Here is a 12385-nt window from a genome sequence, read left to right on the forward strand (position 1 = left end):
GCTTCAACTCGCCGTTTGTTTCCATTTTCTATTTATTCATTTCACAGGTCTAATAACTTTTCTGAGTGTCAGCTCTAGTACACTTAGCTTGGGGTCTGAAAATCATTAGATTTTTTTTTTTTGATTCATGCATCACTGTCAGCAATAGTAAAGATTTGCAGCCAGAACTGATGCTGTATCAAGAATAGACTCCAGCGTACTCTCTTTTAACTGTGATGGCTTTGAAAATCTAATAGCACTGAAAATTAGTAAATAACTATTTTTATCACTAAAGTCAGCAGTTCTGACTCAGAGTGTCCAGTAAGGAAATAAACTTTGAGTAACAGGATTTTTTTAAAATATTGTCACCCTTTATCTTAACTACACTTTAAAAAGGAAAGGTGTCAATTATAGAAATGAAAATATTATATTGGTGTTATTACAAAATAATGAAGTATGTTACTAAGTACTTATGTAAATTAGAATTATTGGGCATTTTAATTATGTGATTCTCGGGGTCTCCAGTTGGGGGCACTGGGCAAACATAGAAACATGGTAATAGCCAGCATGAATGAGGCTGGTACCTAGTCCAGTATTCTGCTGAAGGGAAAAAAACAAACCCAAGAACAATGGATGTAAGATACAGTTGTCATTCTGGACTTAGGAATTTTTTAAGATTAAGTAGATTTTGTTTTCAAAACTCTTTTGCTACTAACAAACAATTGTACTGTTTTATTCTCATTAGCCATAAATCGTCCAGTCTCTCTTGCAACACTAAGAATCAGTGATTTTAAAACCATCCCTTAAACAATAATTTCAAATTCTAATGGCCCCATGTAGAAAAATTATTGTTAACTTAAATTTGTTACCATTCCATTTCATTAAATGTTTCCAGCCTAGCATAAATCATTGGCTCTACCTACCTTCGATATTGCTATTTATTCATTTACATCAAGGCAAGAGCTAGAAAAAAGTAGAAGATGCTCCTTATTAATGTACAGTGTGAAGCCAGCACGCTTTAAGGTTTGCATGGGCCTGTACAGACACAGATGTAGCATCTAAAACAAGATGTAAGGAGGAGATACAATGTGTTATTTTGTTCAAGGAATATCAATTATGCTATTTGTAATGTCATAGAGACCATCAGTGGTTTTATGGTTTTAACTTATACCATTTAAAGAAAATATTATAAAATAACAGTTCAGGAATTCATAGCCCTAATTTTGTTAATAAGGTTTTCTAAAACAGGCCAGGCAGACGACTTATAGTTTACCAAAATAGAAGTGAATCAGGTATTCAGAAGTGAATTTTGATAGCAGCTATAGGAGAATGTGTGAAACAGTGAATATGCATATTGAGTATATTCACATATCGTGACTGCACATCTGTAAATGGATGTACTGATAAGGAAAGTAAGCATTCAACATTGCCAGGCTCATAGTAGCCTAGATCTTCCTTCCAGCTGACACTTTTAACTAGATTTTGCAATAGTGCAATGCATTTCCTGGTCCCTGGAGCTCCTGGCCTGCTATCTGACCTCTGTATTACAAGTTATGAATGCTTGCAAAGGACTGAAGCCAAAAGTTTTTGTCCACATCCCCGGCTGTCAAAACACAGGGACTTCTGTCTGGGTGTAGATACTTAGTTTTGGAAAAGCGGGATAGAACATTTTGTTCATCTTTCCTCATGCTTCTCCAGGCGCACACCCACGCCCACACACATGCACACACACCAACACACAGAGAAACAAACCAAAGCCCTAATCATGCTATACCTCTTTAGCATCTTCTATGTAACCATAGAAAGCAATCTATAAATATTAAAGCTTCACAACAGCAAAAGCATTAAACCCATTAGGTAATCAGAAAGCTGAAATAACTATCAGCTGGTCGGTTGCAGGGTTAGGAGAGGTTCAGGAGTTCTAATTTCCAGTCCACAATAAGAAATTAGCCTGGAATTCGTGATCAACCTTGAAATAATAAAACTTTGTTTATGCCTTGACAAGCAGTGAACGGTACCAATTTCACTTTATAAGATGCTTATTGTTGCAAACCTATAAAAAGTGTTTGCTCTTTAATCTCGGTGTTGTTTTAGGAAAATGAAGTTGCTCCTGGACCTTAAAACTTCGAATGAATTAAGCGACACATGAATAAATATATATTAATTCTTTTTTATTAAAGTATCAAAACAAACTCGAGGATAGAAAACAAATTGCTTTTAATGCATTTTAAACGCTCTCCTGAACAAAGTATACTTTCAGAAAACTCATGCAACATACTGCTTCTGTCTAGCCGTTTAAACACTCTTCTCCTGGGCACAGACAAACGAATTTGAGTACCATGATTTCTAGAGTACTGTGCAGGAGCACATATGCACACACACATACAAGCAGTAGAAAGCAGCTATGAGTGCACATATAAAGAAATAAAAATAGATTATCTTCTGACAATAGTAGTGGTACCATTTTAGCATTTGACATGCTAAGTAAATAACATCAAGCAACAAAAGCATGACGCCTGCGTCACCAGTGATACGGTTAAAAGCAACCATACAAATTCCCTAAGGGAGACACATTAATTCTGTCATTATATTCTAGTCTCTGTGGTAACACTTTATAACAGTATAGGAGGCAACCAGTTTTGTCTGCTGGTACTTGATGCGCAAAAGGCAAAGCCAAGGTGTATGATACTGCAATGATGCCTCAGTTTTTTATTTCCACATTACAGAAGTCAAATACCAATGAACATTGTTTGACAAGTTTATTGTAACACACTTCATGTATATCCATTCTCTGATAAACAGCTGGCCCAATTCCCCGTGGAACTTGCCCTCTAAACCAAGGAAGTTGTAGCAGAGGCTCCAAACTCTGCCTACGGGGCATGAATGAAACCCTCATTGAAGTCAATGGAAGCTCCTTCCAACATACAGAAAGACAATGGATTCTCAGGACAGAATCGGACCTTGTACATCATCTCTGTAATACAGTCACTTTTCAGATACAGGAAGTACATATCTTTAAAGCATGATATAGGACATTACAATATATCCAGATCTTAGGAAAATGTACTAAGAAGTTCTGTTGCAGAATATAACGATCATATAAGGATCAGGTATGATATCTGGTAGACTCATCTAGCACTTGTAGGGTAAGAAGCTTATGGCTGAGGTATCTTTAATTTTAGCCTTTAGAACAAAAAACACAATTTCAACACTGCGTAACTGGTGTAAAATATTATGTACAGTAAGCTCCATTCTTATTTTCTGCTTCACATAAATTGTGACACTGAGCAGCTAGACACCACCGATGGAGGTACAGAATTTTGGAAGGTATAATCTCTGCACCCATCCATTCAACATACTCAGTGCCTCATCTGTGAAAAAGATGAGGGATAAGTGTTTTCAATAGTGGTGTCTCAAATACAACTGGTGAAGTTTAGGAATATATAATATTCAACACCAACAGATAAAAGTAAAAAGACAGCACAACACTTGTGTTTTCAGTTTTATCTTGCTCGCAGTATTTATTAACTTTACTCATGATGATATTAGTGATAAATAAGGATAATATTTTCTTTTACAAAAAATTGTAAGGTATATTTTATAGGATTAAACAATCTGAGAATTTCACAGAAACATCAGAATTTAAACACTCATAGCTCCAACTGTTTTGTCCAGCAGCTCTTCTACCAACCAGTTCAAAAACATCTACAGTTAGTATTTAATAAAAAATAAAAACAATTACTCACTACAACAAAACTCTTGCCTCCTTTAGATTCTAAGTAACACTTCTGCTGACTGTAGTTGCCACTCAAACGTGAAATAAAAGTAGCTGCAATCATAGTTTTTTCCCTCTGAATCACCTGGCAAAAGGAAGTAACCCTGACCAGGGTGGAAAAAAGCTTTGTCAAGCTCTTATGCTTATAAGAGCTACCTGTATAAGTAGATCCACTGAAGTCTATAGAACCTCTTCTGTGAGTAAGGATTAAGAGCATGAATTAAGGCTTGTAGGATTACATCCTAGATTAAATCGATTATTTTTTAAAAAACCCAACTTTTAATGACTCATGAGCCTGGGATTCAGTCCTGCAGTACTTTACTCGGACAAAACCTGTATCAATATCCCTCAATAGTTAGTCTTCTCTTTCTGGTAGGTCCAATTCACTGAGTCACCAAGTGGTTGTACAAGCTGCCATTCAGCAATTCAAGGAAAAATTGTAGTCCCCGAAGGATAGTATTTGGGGTTCCAGCTCATAAAACACAAACTTAGCTACATGGACCTTTTGCAAGAAACATCATTGCTTTGTCACACCTACTAGGCTTTTCAAATTCAGTCTCTGAGATGAGTCATTGAAAAAAAAAAAAAACCACACAAGTGTTGTGAAAAAAATGACAAAGCTTAGTTGGAACTGAAGGCTTTTTGTGTGTTTGTGTATGGAGTTAGGTTAGAGTGCAACATTACGTATCGGTACGTTCTGCCAGAAACCATCCCCCTGGAAACTTCGAAACTTTAAAAATACTCTCAGTCTGCTTTCCCTACCAGCAACAAGGAAAAGTAGTGTCCATCCAGCACAGTTGTCTGTACCATGTGCATCATCGGAAGTCATAGTGTTCTAGCACAAACGTCGTGAGTGCAGATACTGTATACTAGCAGAGAGCTAAAACTTCTGAAGCTGTCGTCTGTAGCTCCTAGGAACAGCAAGTATGACAGGTGCAAAACCTATATTTGAGGCAGAAGACTCTTCAATTTGATTGAGACCAGATCTTCCAAGGGGAAGAATCGCTGTCAAGCCAAAATGATTCTTTCCGCTTAAGAAAGCAATCTGCCCTTCCTAAAGGCTCTTGACTAATAGAATCCTACACATTATGTCAGATTCTCCATGGATTCTGGTAGTTGTTAAAAACACTATAAATATTTCCATGTTTGCCATATCACTTAACCTTGTAACGTGCCTTCTTTGATCTGTTGAATAAAAAGATTCCTTTCATCTTCAGGTGTCCTTCCGTTTTGTGCCCGCACTATACAAGTGGGCCTGTGAAGGTTTAGCATGTATATCAAATGCTGCTTCTCGTTCTTTAGCTCTTCAATCTGGGCTTTTAATTCTGCATTGATAGTTTCCAGCTTTTCTGATTCCTAGTCACAAAGGACAGACACAACTATTAGACTGAGCAGTTCAAATAGTTAATTGCAATGTTTATCTAATAGTTGCAGTCTTTTATTGGTGGGGAAGCATATGGCTAGCTGTAAAAGAACTCGCATGCTCTTAATGTCCTGTCGTGGTGAAACTATACATCACTCAATCGATACTAGTCTAAAAAAGCAGGTTGACAGTTGCTTTCTGAACTGAGAGTAACAAAAGTTAAAAGGCTGAATTCAGATTTGTATTGACTTACAAGAGCGGGCATCCAAAGCACTCTTGCTGCCTTCTGCAAAACTGTTCTCAACTTTTTGGGTCAAAAATTTACCCAAAGCTATTTACGCTTCTTATTAACTCCCTGGAACACCATGTCACATACCTGTAAACCCGTGTTAAGCTAAAAAAGTAAGGACATAGCTTTTTCCCCTTCACCCCTGGGTATAGGAACAAAGACAGGCCTGATGCTGCTGTAATATAGTTTTATATCACGGCAGAGCAGGTGAAGACACTACTGGGGTCTTAGGCCAGAGAATTCAGGGCTAAGCTAGTATGCCACTCATTTCATAAAGAAGTCAGAGATTACTTGTTGGTGTTTGTAGGCTCTTGGTCTCCACCATGGATATTATATGAAATGAGATTTTACTTTTTTTTTTTTTGTTCAGTGTACTGATTTAAATTCATATGTCCCCATAGACAAGATTGGTCCCTGAAACAGCAATCTCTTTTCACCCCTACCATGCTTTCACTGTTTTCCAGTTTTAACCAGGTTTGATTTAATATATAGCATGTCCATTTTTTAAATAACTAATATTTAATGGGTTTACAGAGTTTTGGGTGACATCTTTCTGTAATACCTACTATGACAGTGCCCCTGTGCAGTCTGTTCAGATCCTGGTACGATGACAGATTGAGAACAACTCATGCCAGTCACTTACTTTCTGCAAACATTCTGTTTTCTCCTTCTTTTTGTTTCGGCACTTTGCAGCAGCAATTTTGTTCCTTTCCCTTCTTCGCTTTTTTCTTTCATCCTCTTCAGGAGAAAACTATCCCATAAAAACAGACACACACAATCCTTAAGATGTCGTAAATACTCAACTTGTATTTTGATAACTTCTGAATTTTTAAAAACAATGTGGATAGTGTTGTCAGTGCTCACATCGTGAGTTACATAAGGATGCAATTCTGACCTTGCTTCCCATACAGTAAAATGGTAGTAACTCCATTAGAATTGTCAATAAAAACCTGACCAGAGTTTGGACGGATGCGATGGCTCATTTTAAATCAATGGTACTCAAAAATCTTGCCAAGCATCTCCCCAGGCTGACTCTCACACCTCCATCTCTTCTCCGCTTCCCAAGGAGGAAAAGGAGCAAGGGGCATGGGAAGAAGAATGGAGGATGTGGCATGAACAAGGCAGATAGAGTGCAGCAAACTAAAGACAGCACCAAAAAGGGGATATTAACGCACTCCTTCAAGTTTTGTTTCCTGTGGAGGCTCAGACCAAGGTGTAGCTATTTCCGTAACGTAAGCTGTTTCTCCACTTTAGAAGAGAAATGTTTTTCACAGAGACTGTTACCTTAAAGTAAAAACCTAGTGTGGACACAGCATGGCCATGTCTACCTCAGTGTACTCCACGTGGATCCCACTGCTCTGTCCTCACTCAAGTAAAGCTGCAGTGACTTATTCCAAATTCAGCCACAAGTAGGCAGGGAAACCAGATTAGCACTTGCTCTAATCTCTGTAAAACGTTGTCCTTAGTTCATAATCAAAACTAAAATATTTAACTATAGGCCTCAAGGGAAATGAGAAATACCAGAGAGTTTCCCAGAGGCACTTATCAAAAAGCCAAGCAGCAGGTTTGAAAGGATCAAGTATGATGGGGAGGGTTGTCTGATCTAATTACTGGTCTTGTGGTGAAATTTTATTAGATAATTAATCATTGACACTGAAATGCTGTTTTAAAAGTCATACCTCCGTTTTCATGATTGATGTTTCAATTGGCCTTTCAGAAACTGTCACCGTGTCCAGTGTAGAAGACATCCTGTGGGACTGACGCTTATTCTGAATGGCGAACCGCAGTTCCTCTTTCACCAGTGGGGTTAAATTTGTGAAATCATCAAACCCCAGTGAGCCTGCAGGGGACAAAGTGGGAACAATTGCGGAGGCGCTGACTTCTAAGGCAGATACCTGGCCTGAGTGTTGGACCATCATTTTGCTGAAAGGTAAAAAGAGATAACAATAGTCTTTTGGCAACTTTAGACAGGCAAATAATATCTCCTAGAGGTATATTTTATAACGTGAAATGATACTGTACTTCTTGCATTGCTTCAGTCCCCATTCACATCTACCCCAATCTCTCACTAAAGTCAAGCAGTTAAGAATTTGTTCACTAGTTAAATCTTCTACTTTAGGTTGATTTCAAGCGGCTATTTAAAATAATAATAGTATTAGCGTATCACACAATATCTATCAAGGTGTTTCTGAAACTTAATACGGAAAAGAAATTATGTGTATATATATGTACACTTCAAAGTTTTAAACTGGTAATGTGTGGCAAATGAGAATCGAGTGAACAGGAGGAGAAAGAGAATAAGGAACAAAAATCAGAAAGCAAAGAAATATTATTATTATTTAAAGTACAGGAGTTTAAGAGTATCTCCATCTTCAGAGCTATACCACCACGGATTCCAGCTTCAAATGGACAGAGTGTACCTTGATCTCACTATGTTTAGGCACAGCTCAAAGAGTTCTAGAATCTGAAGTTTGCGAACCAGGACAGAATCTGTCACAAAATGATCATGCTCAATTTTACACAAAGTTGTAGATCTGGTTATAAACTCCTGGAAAATGGTTAACAATAAGAGCGAGCACAAAGTTAAAAGTCTATACGTGCTCTGGGGCTTCAAAGCACGGGCTGAGTTGGAGCGATTGAGTCGTGAAAAATGTGAGGCCGTTTGCTTCGTTCCTTTACTCTTGTAAAATGTGAAACTGTCCTCATGTGCCCTCAACGAGAGGTTTGAAATTCTTAAATATTTATGGTCAGATCTCCTGCTGATATAGAACAGTGTGACTGAAGAGACTTCAGGGGAATTATGCAAATGGACACCCATGGAGGAACCTCATTTCTAGTAGCTTTCCTAAGAAAATGAAGCTACCTGACAGTGCTCTCTACTTTCCTCATTTTAGTCATTCTTATTAACTTTTTAGCCAGTTTTGGAGAGTGAGAGACCCTCTGTGTGCTTTGTGAAAATTGGTGACTCCACTGAGGGACAAAGAGACAAAACTCAGCAGTCAGCCATCCTAACATCATGGGCAACCTAGCTAGCAGATGCATGCAGCTCTGCATGAGACGCAAACCATCTCTTGCCCAGAAGAGGTGAGATGAGAGGTTTGGAAGAAAACTGAGCTTTTTTTGTCGGTGGCCCAAGGTACAAAAGGTGCTAATGCATAGGAAAACAGATTATATTACTTCCCTTATTCATAAAGTGACTTGTGTTAAATTGGATTTTACCATGTTGGTTTTCCAGCTTTCTTTGGTATGTGGGTTTTATGTTTTGGTTTTTTTTTAATAGCTGTACAGGTAATTACAGTACGTGTTATCTACTCTTGATTAGAACTGCAATAATTATAGCAAGGTCGATTGTAATTTACTTAGTGCAGGTAAGCAAATAGTTGCCTCGGGGTAGCAGTGTGAGTAAGTTAAACTTCCACATGGTCAACACAGGATTGCATAGTTCCCGTATGCTACTTCTGTAACCCAGCAAGAAATGTTTGGGGTCACGTGCCTTGGCAAGAAGATAGATTTTACTCAGAGATATCTAAAAATACACTGTACATCCACACTGGTGCAAATGAGAGTAGAACCTGGTTCATTGATAAGTGAGGTAAATACAAAAATGTGAGGACAGTGAATTGCCAGTTGGTAGAAAATGGCATGTCCAGCTGCAGAGACTTCCTCACTTCTTCCTCACCCAGTCACCACAGAAGAGCTGAAGATTTCCCAGAGTCTAGGAGTGAAATCCTGAACCCACTGAAATCAAGAGGACTTTTTCTGTTGACCTCAATGGGGCCAGGATTTCACCCGAAGTTATTAAAGATGAGGAAATTATTTGGAACAACTTGTTCTTCAGAAAGACCTTGGGAAATTTATGTAATTCTCTTCAGAAAGCCCCTGCTCATGAGTCACATTTAAAGTACTGATACTGTTTAATCCTATAATCTCAGAAAGCTAGCAGTTACTCTTTTCCAACAAGTCAGATAATTTCCAGGTAAACTCCTCCCAACATTATTTATCATTTATCAACATTCAACTATTCAACTCATTTAAACAGGCTAGTTCCAGATGACACGCAACTCCACTAGCAGAAATTTTAGCTGTTTTCACTGAATGTCAGTGTCTTTGGCTCCCAGTGATGGCTTCATTCAACAAAGTTAACTCTGTATAATTCAATCAAACCAGGAGTCTTAAATTAACAGTAAAGCCGTTTCTTCAGCCTACAAAATAATTAATTGAGCTAATCATTTTCCAGCACTGGTGGTTTATTCAATTATTTTTCAATTTAGGTGAACTTTTAATTAGGTTCTGCAACAGCACCAGAGGAAATCCAGAAGGTTTGTGTTTTAGTAACATGTCTGAGAAATCGTGTTAATTGTGGATTTCTACTTGTTAGTGCTAAGCGTACCACAAGGACCAACAAAACCCTACTACAATGTCCTCAGGTACCCTCATCCGTCTGTCATTAGTGTAAGAAAAGGGATGGGAGGGTGCCCACAAGGAGGGGAAGCACAGAGGGGCAAGTGTCCTTGACCACAGAAATTTGCCGCTCTCCTGCCTGAACAGCTCACTGACCTTCCAGACATCCTGAAAGGCATCTCTATTTATTCAGACTTTAGGGAAGGGGGGGGCCTTCCAGGGGGCCTTCCAGGAGGCTTCTGTAAGGATTTCTGCCGTGAGCCCAGTCCCATTTTGCAGAGCTGTTTGCCACTGGTTTGCTTTCCTTGGGCAGGCCTTCTGGACAGTGCCTAGAAGGGTAGGGTTCCAGCCTACCACCGAGATTGTTAGGAACCACCGTGAAACAAGGAACAAAAATAGTCAGCCTTATGTCAAATGTACTCAGTAAGCTGAATAGATTCCCTTTTCATAACAAGGTACATGTTTTCCAATTTCTGAGGAACAAATCTGCTATTAGAAGTGTTTTACTGGAATGAAAATTAGATTTTGCTATTGAAAAAAATGCAACAGGTTGCCCTTCCTTTTTCCCCCAATTTTTGTACAAATTGTACTTGTACCTCTATCTATAAGCCATCAAGAGCACTGTCTCATTTTCTCTGGGTTTCTAAAGGCTTGGGATTACACCCAGGCCCCTCTCTGAAACGATCTCTGTTTACTTTGTTAGACCATGCACATGGACCTCCAGGCTGTTTTGACTCCTTCTGAAGTTACTGACGAAGGTGCTGAACATTTCACTGACCAGCACCAGAAAGGCACAGCTTGTTCCCAGTGTGATTTAATGCTTCGTTACTTTATCCTTAGTTTTGGAGTTCTCCAAAGAGAACAGCTTTTCTATTAATGGTACCCTCCCAATTTAGGTAGATACAAACAACTTTATCCATTTGTTCTCCTCCTGCTTTTTGTTTGGTCTTTTGCTGATGATTCTTTCTTTTCATCTCATCTGACAATATTTTAATTTCAGGACATACTTCCTAGCTGTGCATTTCTATTATTTACGGGTATTCTTGTTTTATATTAATATTAAAAGTGACTGCTTTCAGTCTTTTCTTTTTTGCTTAACTGCAGATGGCTGACTGTGCCTCTTGGTTTTATTTCTTCATATGAATTCCTTTTCCTCTGGTGCTGATGCAATAAACCCCGATAACCATTGAGGTTAATCTTAAACAGCATTAAGAGCAATTACAGTTCACAACCTCTGTGCACGCTGGTTGACCTTAAGCTTTCTGACATCCCATATCATTCCCGAACCGTTTTCTGCTGCCTTCCAGCTTCCTAAATGCTGTTACTAGGAGGAAAACTGATTTCCAACAGGAAACTCCTTCTCTGAAACAAGCTCGCCGTTGTGTCACGCCTGACTTGATTAGGCAACAGTTTAGTAACTGATCTCCTTCGTGTCAAGACACGGGGACAGAAAGAAAAGTGAACGTCCCTGGCTCGCACCGAGGTTTCCCACTCATTTTGTGTATCTGTAACAGATACAAACACGGCAGCGGGGGGGTTACTCACGGCCTGCCCGGATCCTCTACAGCTCCTCCGCCCCCGCGGACCCTCCGGGCTGGCGGTGCCGCCGCCGGCTGCCTCCACCTCCCGGGCGCACTCCCGCCCGGCATCCCCGCCGCTCCCGGAGCCGCCGCCGCCGCCGTCCCTCCGCCGCGGCCGCCACCGCGCGGTGCCGAGCGGCGCTGCCGGCCCGGGGCCAGCCGGGGCTCGGCGGGCTCCCTCCCGCCGCTCACATCTGGCGGCAGCTCGGGCAGGGGGTTCCCCCCAGATGTGAGCGCCGGGAGGGCGGGCGTGGGGCAGCGGCGGGGAGCTCGGCGGGGCCGGCGGCTCTCTCGGGGCTCACGGGAAGCGGCGGTACATCCGCACCCCGTTTCGCTCCGGCGGCGAAACTTTTCCCCGCCGCGGACCCCCCGGCGGGCATCTCTCCGCGGCGGGACAACCTCCCACGGAGCCCAAAACCCCGCTCCCCGCCGGCACCCGGAGCCTCGGCGTCTCCCCTCCCGCTTCCAACCTACCTTCCTCCCGCTGCGCTGCTGTTTTCCCCGCCGGAGGGAAGGGGCTCCCAGCCCACCCCGTCCCGGTAGCCGTCCTCTCTCCTCCGGGACGAGCAGCTCTCGCCGCTCCCCGCTCCTCTGCCTCTCGCTTCGGTTGCATCACCCCCCCTTATATAGCCGAGCGGGCAGCGCTGGTATTTACTCTGGCGGCAAGTCCCGGGCTGATGTCATGCTATTAATAGCCTCCCCGAAAGAGAGGGAGGAGGGAAACGGAGCCCGTGGCGGTGATGCAAGGTTTCCCCCGCCGGCACGGCTCGGCACGGCGCGGAACGGCGCGATCCGCGCCGTTCCGCGCCGTGCCGAGCTGTGCCGGGCGGTACCGCAGGTTCCCCGACACCTCGGAGCATCCATCGGCGCCCGGAGAGACCCCGTTCTCCCTCCCTTACCTTCCCTTTCTTTTTTTTTTTTTAATTAAGGCACCGAAGGGTTTCTTTCTCCGGCTCCTTTTGCTGCGGAGAATAAATCAAAGTCTCTCTCACGACCCC

General features: G+C 41.5%; 1 protein-coding gene across 1 annotated transcript; it reads right to left on the minus strand.

Moving 5' to 3' along the window:
- Positions 1–2135: 2135 nt before the first annotated feature.
- Positions 2136–12045, minus strand: ATF3 (activating transcription factor 3). The gene is made up of 4 exons (XM_074579479.1): positions 11862–12045; positions 7086–7329; positions 6050–6157; positions 2136–5110 (listed from the first exon to the last, which is right to left on the minus strand). Exons 2-4 carry the CDS (start codon positions 7323–7325, stop codon positions 4913–4915), a joined length of 546 nt encoding a protein of 181 aa, XP_074435580.1. The 5' UTR covers positions 7326–7329; positions 11862–12045; the 3' UTR covers positions 2136–4912.
- Positions 12046–12385: the final 340 nt, after the last annotated feature.

Source organism: Larus michahellis, chromosome 3 (genome assembly GCF_964199755.1).
Source record: "Larus michahellis chromosome 3, bLarMic1.1, whole genome shotgun sequence".
Lineage (NCBI taxonomy): Eukaryota > Metazoa > Chordata > Aves > Charadriiformes > Laridae > Larus > Larus michahellis.